Source organism: Garra rufa, chromosome 23 (genome assembly GCF_049309525.1).
Source record: "Garra rufa chromosome 23, GarRuf1.0, whole genome shotgun sequence".
NCBI classification, from domain to species: domain Eukaryota; kingdom Metazoa; phylum Chordata; class Actinopteri; order Cypriniformes; family Cyprinidae; genus Garra; species Garra rufa.
The window spans coordinates 9,878,451-9,899,348 of NC_133383.1; the positions used below are offsets into that span (position 1 = coordinate 9,878,451).

At 35.4% G+C, this 20,898-nt stretch overlaps 1 protein-coding gene and 1 pseudogene across 1 annotated transcript; both read right to left on the reverse strand.

The window, feature by feature from the left end:
- Nucleotides 1-1,865: 1,865 nt before the first annotated feature.
- On the reverse strand, nt 1,866-2,931 carry LOC141299752 (trace amine-associated receptor 13c-like; annotated as a pseudogene).
- Nucleotides 2,932-12,639: 9,708 nt separating this feature from the next.
- Nucleotides 12,640-13,704, reverse strand: LOC141299807 (trace amine-associated receptor 13c-like). The gene has a single exon (XM_073830177.1). The coding sequence runs from the start codon at nt 13,702-13,704 to the stop codon at nt 12,640-12,642; it is 1,065 nt and encodes a 354-aa protein (XP_073686278.1).
- Between the last annotated feature and the right edge of the window lie 7,194 nt (nt 13,705-20,898).

The window sequence follows — 20,898 nt, forward strand, 5'->3', positions numbered from 1 at the left end:
AACCAATCAGCGTCAGGGGTTTGGTCTTGTGGACTTTCGCTCCGCCTCCCTCACATCCCTGCACCAATAGGAAAGTCCACAACACCAAACACCTGACGCTGATTGGTTGGAACACTGTTTGTTTATCTGTGGAAAGGTTGGTAGTGCCGATTGTTTTTTTTTTGGCATATCTCGGACCCTAGGCTGACCAGAGAGACGCATTTTTTTTCACAGACAATTTATGGGGCAAGCAGCGAGCGGATTGTGAAGAAAGGTCAGCTGAAATTGACACTTTATGTTTTAGGCTAGAAATCGCTGATACAACCTTTAACTTGGAGTACCTCATTTTGCAAACTGGTCTCTGGCTCATGACAGCGGCCTGCTGCTAAGTCTAAACACAGCTGATGTTAGCACTCCGATGTTATAGAATATACAATATTATTCTAAATGTTAAAGGGGTCATCGGGTGCAAAACTAACTTTTCCATGTTGTTTGAACATTAATGTGTGTTGGCAGTTTGTGTACACAACCACCCTACAATGATAAAAATGGGGCCATGTTGCAATGCTGATTTTAACAAGATAAAAGGCTTTTTTTACACTACTGTTGAGAATTTTTAATCAAAGTATATTATAGACTTTTCATTAAGACCATAAAGAATCATGTGAACTTGTGGAAAATGGGAAAAAGTTTTACACTAATGTCTTTTGTGATTGGTCAAAACATCCCCACACAGTGCATTGTGGTATCATGAAAAACAGTAGTTAAACATATTTTCTTGTAGATTGGTGTTGATGGTTTGACCAGAGATTTTAAGGTATGCTTGCTAGGTGATTTAGCTTTGGAACATTCAGAGGACAATTTTTTTGGTCAAAATCAAATTTGGTGAATCTATCCACTTCAAACAGTTTAACTGAGTTGAGTCATACATTTTGAAGTTTCCATTTAAAATAGTGAACATTGTGAAGATAATTATTTATTTTTGTAAATTTGCTCATTTTGCTCAGCACAGGTCACACATGATTGAGCTCTTTTGATGGGGTTGGGAAAATTATTTCACCAGCAATGAACAGTGAACAAAAATGTTTGAAAAACAACTTCAGCTTTATAGAGGGGATGTAGACTGGTAAGAGAGAGGTGAACCAGGAAGGTGCAGAGCCTGTGGAATGCTAACATAAATGTCTTTAATTGGTGCAAAATATAACTGGTAGCTGTTGCAGAGCTGCTACATTATGAAGCATTTGTAGAAGCTTTATTGCACACAATTTTGAGAATTTAGCAAGATACTTTAGGAATAAGAATACACAGCATACAGTATACAAATGCCAGATAAACAAACCATTTTTAGTGACATTGAGCTAATTTCTATTTCTGCATTCACTGTTTAATGAAATACATTTATATAATTACTATCAACATTTATATTAATTTGCAAGTTCAAGTTACATTTTTTATATCGCACCTAAAAAGCAGTGTGTGCCAACCAAGGTGTTGCAAAATCTAAACATAACAAAAAAAAAAAAACAAACATAAAAAATAAAAGCATTATTTATTTGGTAAAAAACAAAAAAACAAAACAGGAATAAAAGACTAATTTGTCCACTTATTGGATTTCCCTTTTCACATTTTTGTCTCTTTTATAAGTTTTGCGCTGCCTTGGAAAACAAGGCATATTAGACATTATCTAAAAACACCATTTTTGTTAAGTAAAAGTAAAATGTGAGTTAATAACTTTAATATTACATTTACATTGATAATTGAATGGTATTCCTATACCTGAACACATGAATATATTTCACATAAGCTGTAATTTTCTGGTATTGATCTCAGAGGTTGTGCTTGGAGTTCAAAAAAAAAAAAAAAATTAGAAAAATACCCACCCCAAATCATGAATGATCTGTAATAATGTCCATCAGAGAGGATGCTGGCTGAAAAATTCTAAGAGTTACAATGTGTTTAACTGATATTTTAAACCAGCGGTAAAATAAAGCATAGACAATTGGATTCAGACTTGAGTTTATATAAAAGGTCCATGTTAGAAATGTCATTATATTAGAAGAGATTGCTGTGGGTTTTGTTAGAGAACAGATGTAGAATGGAATCCAGCAAAGCAAATAAGCTGTCACAATGATTCCTAATGTCATTGCGGCTTTACTTTCAGATTTCCTCTTCAAGGAATCTTCATTTACACATTTTACACCATTCATTTGAGCATTAATAACTTTCACTTGCTGTTGCACAACATAAAATATCCTCAAATATGCAGTGATGATCACAGTACATGGAAACAAAAAGGAGAAAATCAAATCAATAAATTTCCAAGTGTTAGTAATCAAAACAATACTACTGGCCGTAACACAGTGTTCTGTCTGATGTGATAAAATATCCATTACTAATTACATACCAGGTATTGTAAACTAAACAGCAAAACCAGCTGAGACAGATGCTTATTAAAGTTTTAGTCACTGTTATTTTTTGTGGGTATATTAGAGAGTAACACACAGCCATATAGCGATCCACAGCAATTAAAACTAAATTACAAAGAGATGTAGAAATAAGCAAACTAACGATAATCACAAACAGTCCACAGTTGGTGTCACCGAAGTACCAACATGTCTCAATTTGCTTGATACCCTCTATGGGTATCACAATAAGTCCAACAAGCATATCAGCCACCGCCAGAGAGAGAATGAGCAGGTTAGTTGGAGTGTGAAGCTTCTTGAAGTGAGAGATGGAGATGATCACCAGCAGGTTCAGAAACACAGTCCATGCTGACACCAATAATACAAACATGTAGATGATATTGTATTCATGCCTAGAGTGCTTCCCCTTTATACAAGATGAGTTGATGGAAGGAAAGCAGTATTGATTCCCATGATTGTCTGTCTTATAGGCCATGAGTGGGTCTCCTCCTGTTAGGGAGTATTTCTTCTCTCCTTTCTGTTCTTTCATTTATAAAGTGTCTGGCTCATACTAGCCCACCCATCTACCGCCCACTCTGATGCTGCATAATTATATAATAATTTTCTTTCAACGCATGTAAATTCTAAGGGTTAACAATTTTTGGAACCTTATAACTCTTATTCTGTGGGCATCATATTTTTATAATTTATTTAAAATCCTCTCAATCTCTTTGACTACACTGTTAATTATTTCCCTGTTAAATAACAGGAAATTACTGGCAGTAGGGTTACCATTATTTTCCTGTTACTTTAACAGTCAATTACTGGTAATGTTTTTTACAGTGCACTCCCCGTAATGTTTTTCAACAGGAATTTACTGTGAATCACAGAATAAAACAGGAAATAACTGGCAGCAGTGATACCATTATTTTCCTGTTAAATCACCATTTATTTTGTTTCCATTAAATATTAATCATGTTTAGCATAGTAACGTGTACCACTGATTGGTAGACATATTCTAGCTTGAGATAATACAATAGGCATAATCCATCAGATACAAGTGAAAGAAAACAAATAGTTTTGTTGAAATTAACTTTTTTTATTTTAATACAAACACAGAAAGGTAAATGCATACAAATGTAGGCACACATGGATCAGACCAATCACAGATATCATTTTCATTGCTGACATCTGTGGTCGCTGAACGGAAAATAACAACTGTGTCTGTCTTAAACTAGCAAAGACACTTGCGTTTGGCTCTGCGCTGCGTCGGTGCAAGATAGGGCCCTAAACCTCAACATTTAATGTTCCCTGAACTGCTGCTAAAATTCAGCTAAAAAACTCAAACCAAGGATATACACTGTGACTCCTGGTCACATAAAAATGTTACACATAGGCTCAGATTAATCACAAACAAATATCATTTTCTCATGTTCATGGCTTAAAAAGTAGCAAATACATTTTTAAACCCAAATACATTGTTCATTATAACAAAATACTGAACCTCAACACTTACTGTTACCTAAACCACTAAAATTCAACATGTATGAAAACATTCAAATAGGGCTGCAACTAACGATTATTTTAATAATCGATTAATCTGTCGATTATTTTTTCGATTAATCGATGAATCGGATTAAAAAAACCAAGGGATTTACAACCCTTTATTCAAAAACAGAACTAAAATCTTTAGAAAGTGCACGAACATGTTGCTCCTTGAACTGTTATAATAATAATAATAATAATAATAATAAAATAAAAATGGACTAACACAAAAAACATACACATGTATGCTTTACATCTGCCAAATATATAGACTAAATAAACTAAAATTACTATCCGTAAAGACAGCGGCTTGCTTTGGTGTACATGCTCCATTTCCCATCAAGAAGCCTCTCAAATTAAATTCCTCAGTGCGCATTAAAAAAGTCATATGACTTTGCACGCTGGAACGGGATAACTTGACTAACTTTCTGCTACATTCATTCTGCCATGGCGGTGTTTAGTGTCCTGCCATCAGCAGCGACCAGCTGGAAGAGTTCCGCATTCAAATGCACGCAAAACTGGCCTCAAAGCCCAGGCAAAAGTAATTACCATGAATGTGTCAAGGCAAAAATTAAGAAAATATTCGAATTACTTATTAATAAACTAGTATTTTCTGATTCAGTGTTGCAAAGATGAAATTGACGATCCTGCCATCTGCTCATTAATGCCTAATGCATCTTTATGGATTAGCTAATGAAAGAGTTTTGTTTTCGATTTTAATTATTTCGTTTTATAGTAAAATAATAACTTAAAGCTTTCTATAGATATTGTGTTTGTGAGGGGTTTGATTACCTGGGTTACGGTTAATTATTGTGAAGCGCTCCTGTTTAAACCAAAGATATCAAGCGTATTCTGTTTGTTTTCTTTAAGAGCACATTTTGTTGATACTGTTAGCACACACAAACTAAGGTAGACCCTTTACAGTTCCGGCCCGGGTGGTAAATTACTCTTACCTTTATGAGCAAAAAAGAAATTCCACATTGCACTGGCGTCTCCATGCGCTGCAAAGCACGCTTCTCTCCGCACAAACTTTGGATTTATATTGATTGAATGATTAAACTAATATTGTGATATGTTTTAAGTTTTTTATATCAATGGATTTTAATTTAAATCGCGATGAATTAAGCAGGCTTTTGATCTGTCTGCCGATGTTTGCTAGGTATAACTTTAAAAAACAAAAACTTGAATTTAACAAACAAAAAGTGTTCCAAATATATCTCTAAATTAACTTTATAAACTAAAGGAACGAAAATAAATGTAATCAGTTTGCTATTAAAATCAGCAGCTGTGTAATGAGGAAGAGAAAGAGAAAAAAAGACAGTCGGACTGGAAATTCAGTCGGCCAAAAATTGATGTCGGACATTTTTTACAAGGAATGTTTGTTTAATAACCTATATAATATTCTTAGGCTACTTTCTTAATTAAATATATTATTTCTTTGATTTATTTTAGCGTTTTAAGGCTGCTTGTTAGCTGACTGAAGTGTAGGCTATATATAAAAAACAACGTGCCACCGTCACAGCCCTATTCAAAACTGAGACGATTTCACCTCAGCAGAGCTACTCTTTCTCCTTACGGTTGTGGTATGTACAGACAGTGTTACAAAAACTATAGAAGTAGTTTTCTCCATCTCCACTATCCAACGACCCGTACACCAGCTGTTTTGCGATCGAGCATGGGCAGCATTGGCTGCCAAAGTAGGCTTAAATATCAAACATGTTTGATATAAATCGGGGCAGCATATATGTATAATGTAGAAACGGTGCTTTATGCTCAAATGTTTTGCGCATAAGTTAAATTCGCATTTTTGGATGGAAACACAGCTTATGAGGTGCCGAACTCTGCTGGCATCAGTGCGGGAGAGAGACCGAATGTGTCCACTCCGCTCTGCGCTCAATTTTTTTTAAATATATATAATAACAACCAAATGTCTCTGCGTCGCGCGACACAACGAATCGATTATGAAATTCTTTGCCAACGCTTTTAGTAATCGATTTTTGTCGATTTTATCGATTCATTGTTGCAGCCCTACATTCAAACCAATACTTAAAGGATAACTATTGCCAAAATGCAACCTGGGCAGTTTTTCTTACTGTAAACGAGACAAACTTGTATCTAAAAGCATAATTATGACAAACGAGCCGTTTTTGAGATTGACCGTGATTTAGTTTTGTAGCCAGTGGCCGGTGAATGGGAGAACTAGAGGCATATTTTTGAGCGTCTCAAAATCAATATTTTTACAACACCAAGAAGGCTGGACACACCATAAAACTTTGCTTGAAGTATCGTCTGGGTCTCAGACAGTGTTCGTGTATACAGTTTACTAAAAAGAACGTTTTTGAACAACTCACTTTCACTGTTTGAGTCTCCATCTTGCCAGTCAAAAGGTATCGATCTCAGAGTGTGAGATTCTTATATGTTAATGTTTCTTATATGAGGCTCTTTTTACAACTAGAAGGTTAATATTGTTTTTCACTTATGACAAAACAACGAATTTGCCGTGCTTTTATATGGAAATATGCTTTAGGAGCTATCCATGTTTACTCTCCTCAGTATTACATCGCATTCGGAGATCGATACTTTTTGTCTGGCAAGACGGAGACTCAAACAGTGAAAGTGAGTTGTTCAAAAACGTTCTTTTTAGTAAACTCTGTGTACACAATGTTGTCAATGCTCAAGTTCATGTGTAGAGGCCCAGGCGATACTTCGAGCAAAGTTTCATGGTGTTTCGAGCTGCCTTAGTGTTGTAAAAATATCGATTTTGATAAGCTCAAAAATATGCCCCTAGTTCTCCCATTCACCGGCCACTGACCAAGAAAACTACATCACGGTCAATCTCAAAAACGTCTCGTTTGTCATAATTATGCTTTTAGATATAAGTTTGTCTCGTTTACAGTAAAAAAAAAAAACAGCCCAGGTTGCATTTTGGCAACAGTTATCCTTTAACACTTAATGGAACTCTTCATCAATAAAGAGCAATAAACAATAAAACTTGGGTCTGTATAAGAGAGAGAGAGAGAGAAAGAGAGAGATGAGTTCCATAATTTCACATTTTTAATCCAAAATTATATCACATGACTTGACCTAACTAAAGCTAATTTTAGAAACAGAACACAAAACAGACAGAATAACATAAAATAATAGAAAGTGTGATGAGTACAATTCATTGTAGGGGTGTGCATTGGCACTGCCCTCACGATTCGATTCGATTACGATTCACCAGGTAACGATTCAATTCAATTCGATTCTACGATGCATTACGATGCATCAAAATTCTACTGCACACAAGGCAAATTTTTCATCAGTCATGAGGTAATACAAGCCGAAATGTGCCCAGATGTCCGCTTTCCAAGCTTTGGGCGCGTTTCTAACCTGTTCACACATGAGTTTCAAATATTAAAATAAGGCCATTATTTTGGAATGTTTCGCATTACTGTTTCCATGGCGACGCGTCATGTTACACACCGCAGCCACAACAGCACTGTGAGACACATGGATCGCTTTTATTTCGTTTTCCCTTTTTTATTATTGATATTCACAAGCATGCTCGCTATATTATGAAATATCTGATATTCCGATTTCGAAATATGTGCAAGGAAATGTATTTAAAAGTTGAAATACTTTTATAATGACCGCGTTAGTTAATCTATACCGGGTGATGGGCGCCACCATGTTTGTTCGCGCTGAATCCGAGCTGTGGGATTTGCAACACGCAAATGTATTCTCTCCTCCCGAAAGACATTAAAGTAAGTCTCTGGTGATCTGGGACAAGAGGAGAGTGAACGTTATAGTTACCTACATTATCTGTTTATGATATCAATAAAATACGTTGTCAGAATATTTTTGTAGGATCATTATTGCTTCTTCTATAGACATCAGTGTGTGTTTTACAAACTATAAATGTATGGTTTTGCTAGTACTTGTGTATTTAAATGTCTGAAACCTAAAATAACCATCATATGGTTGAAAACACTGAATAGTAGCGATAATATGACAAGCGCTCAACGCGTTCGATATGGCTCAGCGCCAGCCAACGTGCCAAAACCGATTTGAATTTAGCAGCTGATGACGTGATGCAGCAAACGTTCGAATCACACCGGTGTGATCGTATGCTTCAGGGACCAGCCAAGACAAATCACACTGGTGTGATCGTACGTTCTAAATGGTTAATTACCCGTCTATCGCAGTCATCTCCCTCCGCCTCAGCCATCTTGCTCGTTGTTTTTGTTTTTCCCAGGAACCGGAAGTATTTGAAACTTCACAACTTTATTTTCCGCCAGAAAATAAACAGTGACATAATCGATTATGCAACTTTGCCGCATCGATGCTGAATCATTCATGCCCTGCATCGCGATGCATCGCCGAATCAATTATTGTTGACACCCCTAATTCATTGAAAGAACAAAAAAAGAATGGCAAAAGAGCATGAAAGAGGAGTTCAGCATTCTAACTTTGAAAGGCAGTTGAGAATGAACATTAGAATGAATTTCCCCAGCCTCCTGAGTCATTGCTGTTTGAACATGTGTGCAATGTATACATCTTACTCACCATTTTCAAATGAAATCCCACTGAAAGTCTATGAGCTTGCGCAAGAGGCTGTTGACGTGTGAATTGACGGTTCAACAAAGACAACAAATGTACATGAACTATCCTCAACATGCACTATCTTCTTGCCTCTGTGAATATTGTAAGCTGCACTAAAACTTTCTAACTTTTTCGGGATGATTTCAACTTTCTAAATCAAAGTTAATTGCTAAATCCCATCACCAGACCTGTTGAAACCATGCTTGAGCCACAGCTAGAGGCCAGAAAAAATGCAGGTGTTAACAGACAATATCTTATCTCTGGATAAATTCAAGCGTGCAGGCTGCCTCCTCCTGCTACTGTAGGTTAAAGATATAAAAACGGGGGAAAAAAAATACGCCAACCCTGTCACAAAGGTGGACTGGATCCCTTCGCAAACGATTTGGCCCTCAAGGCTGGTGAACATATGCTCACTAGAGTGCGGATTGAGCCGCATTTTTCTGTCCGAGCCCGGCCTGCGTCCGACAGAGCAGTAACCGAGCCCGACAAGCATTAAGATATTTATGTCCGAGCACGATCCCAGCCCAACACAGTTAAAATCTCTTTTTTTTCTCATACTAATGACACATGCACTTTTTTTGTGGGGAAAGCCCGGTTTTATTAAGCAACTGCAGGAGAGCGTTCGGAAATGTCAACAGATGGGAGCATCAGTGGACACTGGGCAAAAAGCGCCGTTATAACACAGGCATGCGCCTGATGTGTTTCGCGCTGATGTGACCGAGCCCGAGCATCATTTCTAAATATCCGGCCCGGCCCGGCCCGGCCTGTCGGGTTTCGTCTGGTACGGTCGGGCTGGGCTCGGGTATCCATCCTCTAATGCTCACTGAATACAAACCCAGCAGACAACTCAGATCGCTAGGATCGAGTCAGTTAGTAATATCAAAGGTTCACACAAAATAAGGGGAAACCGCTTTTAGCTATTATGCCACCCACAGTTGGAACCAGCTTTCAGAAGAGATCAGATGTGCTAATACAATAGCCACATTTAAATGCAGACTCAACTCATCTGTTTAGTTGTGAATTTATTGAATGAGCAGTGTGCTATGTCCGAACAGATTGCATTATTTTATGTATAATCAGTTCTACTGTTTTAATTAATTTTAAATAAATTTTTAAATCATTTTAAATGTTCTTAAATCTTCTGTTTTTATTGTTGTGATTATGATTTTTATATTATGATTCCAATTCCTCTTATGTACAGCACTTTGAATTACCATTGTGTATGAAATGTGCTTTATAAATAAACTTGCCTTGCCTAAAACCGATTTATCTGAATTGAGCAGTTTAGTCCACATTTTTTGACAAAACACATTGACCTTATATAATAAACAAATAAAATTAGGCTCTTATTCACAAACACCATCAGCAAACTAACAGTTTCTGTGAAAGCTCAAATGATACTGCATAACACACCGATCTCTTGATGAAATTTTGGAAGCATCATTGCTGTTTACCAATGAAGGGACAAATCTTTTATTTAATTACATTTACTTTGTCTTTAAAAGATGAACAAAACTCTTAAGTGTTAGGAGGGTTACAGGAGGGTTGATTTAGGTAAAATAACCCTTTAATCAATACAAAAAACAAACTTTGCAATAGTATTGTGAGTTTACCTTATGGAAGTGCACAAGCCCATCGTATCCTTATTTTCTTCTTCATCATTGGACTATTTTTGAAGGGCATCTTGGACAATCTGATTAAACATGACAACAAAACAGGTGAAACTTTAGACTAGTAAAATGATAGAAGAAAATTTTTACATAATCAAATGTTAAGAAAAACATGCAGACGTACTTATTTGCCTATCTATGGTAAAGCTTTCCGTTGGCCAGTGCTTATTGATTTTGTCTTGCTCTTTCCCTTTATGGTCAGCTGAAGAAAATGAAGGAATGATTATTTGTGCTGAGGGTTGAGAATCTTGTGGGTGACTAAAAGAGAAAAGCAAAACATGTCATGCACGTCTCTGGTGTTAGAACGATTCTTTTAATACGCGGCCACTAATATAGCTACGCAAAACGCTGCATTTGATGATCGTTCTCTGCACTTTAGTTTGGAGTATGGTGCGAGTGTAACTGCTTGTATTGACTATCAGAAACGGAGTGCGCGTTGTCCAAAATATTCCTGCCTAACCGTTTGCTGCTCACACAAGTTAGCAGAAGCTGAACTGAACATTACATGAATCACAGGAATGATTCTGTAATTTACACCCCCAATGTCTAAAATAATGCCACATGTTTAAACTAATCAGCATTTACTCCTCTTAACTTACCTAATTTTGCAAGCTGGTCTCTGGCTCATGACGGTGGTCTGCCGCTCAGTCTAAACACAGATAATGTTAGCACTCCGATGTTATAGAATATACAATATTATTCTAAATGTTAAGAAATGTAAACTTAATGTATAAATTTATAGAATGAAATGGTTAAAAATATGTTATACCTGTTTTTTTAGGAAAACTCCACTTCTCGCGGTTATCCCCCATTATTCAAAATGGAAATAATGTGCAAGGACTGGAAATACGATCAACTCATCCACAGTGTCAATTGTTAAACTTGCTGAAATAACACTGTCTCTGAACACTGATTTACACTGCAATTGTTAATGTCATTCAAATCAACCCCAGAATCAACACTTTTTAACACCATAAAAACAACTCTATTCAACACTAATAATTTTGCTGTGTACACATAATCGATTAAATCCTTTTCGAAACAAATAGTAAATCAGAATAACTCATTCTTGTGAGCATCAAATAATCAGTTCAAAATAATCAGCAGGGGCACCGCTACAGTTTCTGGGCTCCCTTGAACAGCATTTGTGACCTGTGCTGCCAAAATGAGTCGCAATGCACAGAGCAAGAGCTACAGGCAAAAGAAGAAAAAAAGTTTTACACTAACTTCTTTTGTGATTGGTCAAAACACCCCACACAGTTTACATGTAAACTTAAAGATATATATTTTTCTTGTAGATCGGTGTGTCAAATCTGATGGTTTTACCAGAGATTTTAAGGTATGGTTGCTTGGTGATTTAGCTTTTGAACATTTCAGAGGACAATTTTTTCAAAATTTTCACATTTGGTGAATCTATCCACTTCAAACAAGTTTAACTGAGTTTTTTTTGTTGTTGTCAAAATCCAAGTCATACATTTTGAAGTTTCCTTTTAAAATAGACATTGTGAAGAAAATCATTTATTTTTTAAAATTTTTTCATTTTGCTCAGCACAGGTCACACATGATTGAGCTCTTTTGATGGGGTTGGGAACATGATTTCACCAGCAATGAACAGTGAGCAAAAATGTTCGAAAAACAACTTCAGCTTTATAGAGGGGATGTAGACTGGTAAAGTGAGGTAAAGCAGGAAGGTGCAGAGCCTGTGGAATGCTAACATCAATGTCTTTACATTGATGCAAAATATAACTGGAAGCCGTTGCAGAGCTGCTACATAATGAAGCATTTGTAGAAGCTTTATTGCACACAATTTTGAGAATATCAGTTAACAGCAAGATACTTTAGGAATAAGAATACACAGCATACAGTATACAAATGCCAGATAAACAAACCATTTTTAGTGAAATTTAGCTAATTTCTATTTCTACATTACATGAAATACATTTATATAATTACTTATCAACATTTACATTAATTTGAAAGTTCAATTTATTTATATAGCACCCAAAAAGCAGTGTGTGCCAACCAAGGTGCTTCAAAATCTAAACATAGCAAAAAAATATTTAAAAAGTAAAAGCATTATTAAGACGCACAAAATTTAATAGCAAATACTAATTGTATTAAAAAAAAAAAAAAAACAGGAATAAAGCAATAATAATTTGTCCACTTATTAGATTTTCCTTTTTTTTTCATTTTTGTCTCTCTTGTGCAAGTTTTGCGCTGCTTTGGAATCCAAAGGCATATTAGACATTATCTAAAAACACCATTCATGTTAATTTTTTCTGTAAAATAAAAGTAAAATGTGAGTAAATCTCTAATATTACGTTAACATTGATAATTGAATTGTATTCCTGTACCTGAACACATGAATAGATTTCACATAAGCTGTTATATTCAGGTATTGATCTCAGAGGTTGTGCTCAGAGTTGTAAAATAAAAGTAAAATAAATACCCACCCAAAATCATGAATGATCTGTAATAATGTCCATCAGAGAGGATGCTGGCTGAAAAATTCTAAAAGTTACAATGTGTTTAACTGATATTTTAAACCAGCGGTAAAATAAAGCATAGACAATAGGATTCAGACCTGAGTTTATATGGAAGGTCCATGTTAAAAATGTCATTGTATTAGAAGAGATTGCTGTGGGTTTTGTCAAAGAACAGATGTAGAATGGAATCCAGCAAAGCAAATAAGCTGTCACAATGATTCCTAATGTCAAAGCAGCTTTACTCTCTGATTTCCTTTTTACTGAAACTTCCATTACACATTTTACACCTTTCATTTGAGCATTAATAACTTTCACTTGCTGTTGCACAACATAAAATATCCTCAAATATGCAGTTATGATCACAGTACATGGAAACAAAAAGGAAAAAATCAAATCAATAAATTTCCAAGCATTAGTAATCAAAACAATACACTGGCCGTAACACAGTGTTTTGTCTGATGTGTTAAAATATCCATTACTGATTACATACCAGATATTGTAAACTGAGCAGGAAAACCAGCAGAGACAGATGCTTATTAAAGTTTTTGTCACTGTTATTTTCTGTGGGTATATTAGAGAGTAACACACAGCCATAAAACGATCCACAGCAATTAAAACTAAATTACAAAGAGATGTAGAAAGAAGCAACCTAACGATAATCACAAACAAACCACAGTAAGTGTCTCCAAAGTACCAACATGTCTCAATTTGCTTGATTCCCTCTATGGGTATCACAATGAGTCCAATAAGCATGTCTGCCACAGCCAGAGAGAGAATGATCAGGTTAGTTGGAGTGTGAAGCTTCTTGAAGTGAGAAATGGAGATGATCACCAGCAGGTTTAGAAACACAGTCCAAGCTGACAGCAATAATACAAACATGTAGATGATATTGTATTCATGCCTAGAGCGCTTTCCCTTGATACATGATGAGTTGATGGCAGGAAAGCAGTATTGAGTCTCATGTTTGTCTGTCTCACAAGCCATGAGTGGGTCTCCTCCTGTTAGAGAGTATTTCTTCTCTCCTTTCTGTTCTTTCATTTATATAGTGTCTGGCTCATACTAGCCCACCCATCTATGGCCCACTCTGATGCTGGATAATTCTTTAATCATTTTCTTCTTTCAACAATTGTTACACATAATTGTAAAATCTGAGGGTTAGCAATTTTTGAAACCTTTTAAATCAGAGAAACTCTTTTTGTGGGCATCATATATTTCATTCATAATTTATTTGAAATCTTCTCACTCTCTTTGACTAGGTTATTTAGGTTATCGTACAGCAAAAAATGATACTAAGTGAAGTCAAATAGAGTTGTGGTACCATGAACAGACAGTTAATTTTTACATTGTAACATGAGGTCCATGGCAGTCTATAGAACAGCTTGTCGGAAAGTTTGGCACAGTCTTAAAGAAGTTCACTTTGAGTACAAAAATGTATAGATAATGTACTCACCACCTTATCATGTCTTTCTTTTGTCGTAAAGAAATTGTTTTTTGAGTAAAACATTTCAGATTTTTCTCCATATAGTGGACTTGGTGCCCCAAGTTTGAACTTCCAGGAAGAAGGGTCTTATCTAGTGAAACGATTGGTTATAAAAAAAAAAAATCCAATTTATATACTTTTTAACTTCAAACGTTCGTCTTGTCTTGCTCTGCCTGAACTCTATTTTTTTCTAGTTCAAGACCGCTCCTCTACTTCAAAAATCATTTCAAAATCACCCTACATCACTGCAGAAATACTGACCCAGTGTTTGCAAAGTGAATATGCAAAGACCAAGAACACCCTAAACAAAAAAGGTAAAACGGCGATTTATTTGACATACCACAACTCACTTGAACCAGAAAAAACTGTTCAGCCAGAGCAAGACAAGACGAACGTTTTAGATTTAAAAGTATATAAATTGTAATTTAAAGCGAATAACTGATCATTACGATAGATAAGACCCTTCTTCCTCGGCTGGGATTGTTTACAGCAATTTTTGGGATAATTTAAAGCTGCATTCAAACTGCATTGGTGGTCCTATTATGCTTTTTATAAAAATAATCTTTTATTCAATTTATTCTGTTACGGTCACACGTCACGAACACATTTGCATAATGTACGCCCAATTCTGTGTTGCGAGCAGCTTGCCTGCCAACAAACACAGTAACATTTCCATGTGGTTAACATCATGTTGAGAAGACACTGTATTCTACGCTGTGAGATTAAATTCACTTCCAAAAGATGAATCTACAAAGAATAAGTAGTTAACAACACATTATGATTAATAATTGTATTTTCTAGCGATCATTCAAAATACGTACTTGTGTATGTTATGTGGTGTCTTGCTAACCGGCCAACTCACACAGCTATAGTAAAGTTGTTCAGCTGTGGGCCTACTGCAGTCTAAAAATTAGTGGTGGGCATTGATACATTTTTTTAATCTAGATTAATCTCACTGTAATCTTGGAATTAATCTAGATTGATCTAGATTAAAATGGCTAATTTGAATTCTGCTGAAGGCATTCAGAATATGTGTGCTAAATAATGACTAAAAGTAAGTCTTTGAGATCGGGTTTCTCAAGCCAGCCCTTGTCCAAAAACATGAAAATTATACAGAAAGAGTAATCTTTTGACAAAGTCAAGAAACACTAAATTAGAACAAGTGGCTTTTTTGTCTATCGCTTATGGGTATCACTGTCAGTCACCCTTTTTTGGATTTAGTCCGACATATAATTTTGGGTGCCAGTCCAGAAATTGTTGTGTGAAAAATAAAACTTTTATTTAAGTTGTTAAAGCAAGCAGATTCTTTTGTAATTACTGGAGCCGTCATTTCATCATCAATTCAGCATGAGCTTACTGAGCTCTGCACTGTTGCAAAAACATGGCTGTAATCAATGACTGTGTCTACACTGTGCAATGAATCTCTTAAACCAATAATTACCTGAGTAGTTATTGTCTCCTTGTTTGATTATTTAGGTGTGTTATTTATTGTTACTGAGAGGTAGCATAACTCCATTTTACAGAGCAACTGTATACTTTGAACTTGAACTGTATACTTAGAGGCCGGGGTGGGTCAGAGAATGCATACATCTTTAAGTCAAGTCACCTTTATTTATATAGCGCTTGTAACAATACAGATTGTGTCAAAGCAACTGTACAGTATTTAAACAGAACAATAGTGTGTCTGGTGGCTACGGTGACCTCGGAATAAGAATGAAACAGACTAATATTAGCGTAGATGCCATTCTTTTTACGATGCAACGAGTACATCAGATGTTATGGGAGGTGTTTTCGGTTCCGGCTGACTTAATGCAGCCTAACAATCCTTTAACGGATTTGAATTATAGGAATGTGTTAATTTTTTTTATGTGTAAGACAGGTTAAAGAGATGTGTCTTTAATCTAGATTTAACCCTTATGCGGTCTTCGTTTTGGAATCACACTCATGGTCTTTGGGGTCTCTAGAGAGGCAACAAAACTTAAATTTTGTAACAAAATAAAAGGTAACAAAAAAAACTAAAAAAGTTTTTCCTGTTTATTAATGTTTTTACTCCACATTTGTGCAGTTTTCGCAGTTTTTATGCTATTTTTTAAATATATATAAATTATTAAATATATATTTTTAATAGGTTTATATGCAAAAACAGCTTTTTATGTAAAATTGACTTTATAAAATACCCACATTTTAAACTTTCATTCATGGGGATAGCATGGATAATTTGATATGGTTTAGTGTAAGATTTTTGCCCATTTTTTGGAAAATGCCGTTTTAAAAGTAAAAAATATATAACTTTTACCACTAGATGGCTGCAGAGCACTACTATTAACTAATTGCTATTTGACCAACAATAAGATATCTTTTCACAAGTTTTTTCAGTTGAATTCATATCTACATATTATGAAATCACAATTATTACTATAAAAAATACTTTTTGACAAAGTTAAGCATTTTTTGTACTAAAACAAAACCAGTTCTATTCCATATTGAGTTGCAGTACAAAACATGAACATAAGAATGCAACAACAACATCTTTTTTACTTTTTATTTGACAAATTATAAGAGAGCAGTTTTTATGGTCTCCAAATGTAGTCCTGTGTGTTTCATGATATGTAGATATGAACTCAACTGAAAAAACTTGTGAAAAGACATCTTTCAGGTGGTCAAATGGCAAAAAGCATATAGTGGAGCTCTGCAGCCACCTACTGGTAAAAGTATTTTTTTTACGTTTAAAACTGGATTTTCCAAAAGATGGGCAAAAATCTTACACTTAACCGTGTGAAATTATCCATTTTATCTACATGAATGAAAGTTAGTCATGTGAGGTTTTTATAAAAGGGAATTTTACAAAAAAAGCTGTTTTTGTGTAAAAACCTATACAAAATATTTGTTTATAAATTTATATATATTTTAAAAATATCCTAAATCCTCCAAAAACTGCACACATGAGGAGTAAAAACATTAATAAACAGGAAAATAACATTTGTTTTGTTTTTTAACTATTATTTTATAACAAAAATTGTATTAAAAAGACCACGAGTGTGAGTTTTTTTTTAACACCAAGATAAAATCATGCTATCAATCCAATTTTTTTTTTTTTTGTAGATCTACAAAGTGTTTACAGTTTTACAGAGTTTCATGTCTCTTGGACAAAGAGAACATTTTTTAAATTTTTCCAAACGCCTTTTGGGGTAAAAAATACCCCGAAGACCGCATAAGGGTTAAACTGACAGAGTGTGTCTGCCTCCCGAACAGTGTTTGGTAGATTGTTCCAGAGTTTAGGCGCAAGATAAGAAAATGATCTGCCGCCGGCAGTTGATTTTGATATTCTAGGTATTATCAAATTGCCAGAATTTTGAGAACGCAGCGGACGTGAGGGACTATAATGCGATAGAAGCTCACTCAAGTACTGAGGAGCTAAACCATTGAGGGATTTATAAGTAATTAGCAAGATTTTTAAATCTATACAATGTTTTATAGGGAGCTAATGTAGTACTGACAGAACCGGGCTAATATGGTCATACTTTCTGGTTCTAGTAAGAACTCTAGCTGCTGCATTTTGGACCAGCTGGAGTTTATTAAGCGTGCAGAACAACCACCCAATAAAGCATTACAATAATCTACCCTTGAGGTCATGAACGCATGAATTAATGTTTCAGCATTTGACATTGATAGCATAGGTCGTAATTTCGATATATTTTAAAGATGGAAAAATGCGATTTTGCAAATGCTAGAAATGTGGCTTTCAAAGGAGAGATTGCTATCGAATAGGACGCCTAGGTTCCTAACTGATGACGACGAATTTACAGAGCAGCCATCTAGTCTCAGACTGTGTTTTAGGTCATTACTTGTCGAGGTTTTAGGTCCAATAATTAACACCTCTGTTTTTTCAGGATTTAACAGTAAGAAGTTATTCACTATCCAGTTTTTAATATCAGCTATGCATTCTGTTAGTTTCTCGAATTTATATGTTTTGCCAGGCTGCGAAGAAATATAGAGCTGAGTATCATCAGCGTAACAATGAAAGCTAACACCATGTTTCCTGATGATATCTCCCAAGGGTAAAATGTAAAGCGTAAAAAGTAATGGCCCTAGTACTGAGCCTTGAGGTACTCCATACTACACTTGCGATTTAAATGATACCTCTTCATTTATTGCCACAAACTGATGACGGTCTGATAAGTACGATTCGAACCAAGCCAGTGCACTACCATTAATGCCTACATAATTTTCAAGTCTGTTTAAAAGAATGTTGTGGTTAATTGTATCAAACGCAGCACTAAAATCCAGTAGCACTAATAGAGAGATGCAACCACGATCGGTTGACAAGAGCAGGTCATTTGTAACTCTAATTAGAGCAGTCTCAGTACTATGATATGGTCTAAAACCTGACTGGAAATCCTCACAGATACCATTTTTCTCTAAGAAGGAGCATAGTTGTGAGGATACTACCTTTTCTAGTATCTTTGACAGAAAAGGGAGATTCGAAATTGGTCTGTAGTTAATTAGTTCATTGGGGTCAAGTTGTGTTTTTTTTAAATGAGTGGCTTAATAACAGCCAGTTTGAAGGTTTTGGGAACATATCCTAATGATAGTGACAAATTAATAATATTCAGAAGAGGATCTATGACTTCTGGAAGTACCTCCTTTAGTAGCTTAGATGGAATAGGGTCTAACATACATGTTGTAGGTTTAGAAGATTTAACAATTTTATACAATTCTTCCTCTCCTATAATACAGAATGAGTGTATTATCTACAACGCATTATCTGATGCGATACTGTAACGGGAAACGGCTGTATGGTTACAATTTTATCTCTAATAGTGTCTATCTTGGAGGTAAAGTACTTCATAAAGTCATTACTGCTGTGATGTTGGGAAATGTCTGCACCTGTTTCTGCTATATTTTTCGTTAACTTAAACACAGTATTGAACAAATACCTAGGGTTATGTTTGTTTTCTTCTAAGAGAGATGAAAAGTAATCCGATCTGGCAGTTTTTAATGCTTTTCTATAAGATAAGTTGCATTCACGCCAAGCAGTACGAAAAACCTCTTGTTTTGTTTTCCTCCAGCTGCGTTACATTTTTCGTGCTTTTCTCTTTAGGGCGCGAGTGTGATCGTTATACCACGGTGTTACACTGTTTTTCTTAATCTTTTTTAAGCGCACTGGAGCAACTGTATCTAAAGTGCTAGAAAAGAGAGATTCCATAGTTTCTATTACATCAAGTTTCTCTGAGCTATTGGATATGCTGAGGAATTCAGATAACTCAGGAAGATTACTTACAAAGCAGTCTTTTGTAGTAGAAGTGATGGTTCTACTGTACTTGTAGCAAGGAGTTGAATTTACAGTTTTAGATATCTGGAGTATACAAGAGACTAGAAAATGATCTGAGATATCATCGCTTTGCTGCAGAATTTCAACACCATTAACATCAATTCCATGTGACAGTATTAAATCTAGAGTATGATTTCGGCAATGAGTAGGACCTGACACGTGTTGTCTAACCCCAATAGAGTTCAAAATATCCATAAATGCTGTTCCAAATGCATCTTTTTCATTATCAACATGGATGTTAAAATCACCCACTATTAAGACTTTATCTGCGGCCAACACTAACTCGGATAGAAAATCAGCAAATTCTTTAATAAAGTCTGTATGGTGCCCTGGTGGCCTGTAAACAGTAGCTAGTACAAACATCACTGCGGATTTATCATTAGCACTCATTTCTCTGGAAAATGCTATATGAAGCACCATTACTTCAGACGAGTTATATTGGAAGCCCTTTCTCTGAGAGACATTGAGAATATTGCTATAAATAGTAGAAACACCTCCCCTTTACCTTTTAGACGCGGTTCATGTTTATAACAGTAATCTTGGGGGGTGGAGTCGTTTAAAATAATGTAATCGTCTGGTTTTAGCCAGGTTTCTGTCAAACAGAGCACATCTAGCTTATGATCGGGGATCATATCATTTACAAAAAGTGCTTTCGTAGAAAGGGACCTGATATTCATTAAGCCAAGCTTCATCAATTGTTTCTCTGTATTATATATATTTTTTATTTGTTGAACATCAATTAAATTAGGGCTGCACGATTTGGAGAAAAAATCTAATTGCGATTTTTCTGATCAAAATTGCGATTTGCGATTTAAAATGCGATTTACTACTTTTTCATAAAAGAGCTACAGGTTTGATATGGTGGTTTTAACAGCACCAAAGAAAGACCAAGCATAATCACAAAGTATGCTACACTGTTCTACTGTTTATTTAAAACCTCTTTAACATTGTTGCCTTTTTTAAAATAAAGTTGTCAGTTATCATGACAAATTAAGAAAATAACTACAGTATTTTAAATAAAATTAACAATTAAAATTCTATAATAAAATATTATTAAAATCTTAAACTTTTAGGAATCCAAACACACTGTAAACAATTTTACATCAGTAAAACACTGAAGATAACCTACATTAAGAGACACTTTGTTGGGAAGTTGAGCCGCTGCTCCCGCTCATCTTTTCCAAATGACGTTAACGTTATTTGCTCAGTAAATGCAGTAGAGACCTGCACTCCTACGGGAGTATATAGCGGGACCCGAGGCAACCGACTGCGGCGCGGGACAAAACTTGATGGGCGAGTGCGGCTGTTCGGGACGCGGGAAAATAAAATGATTCGCGGGACCCCCGCAAAATAGAAATATCTAAAAAGCAAAATATTGTTATTCATCTATTGCACAAAAGCAGCAAGAAAAACTAGTATA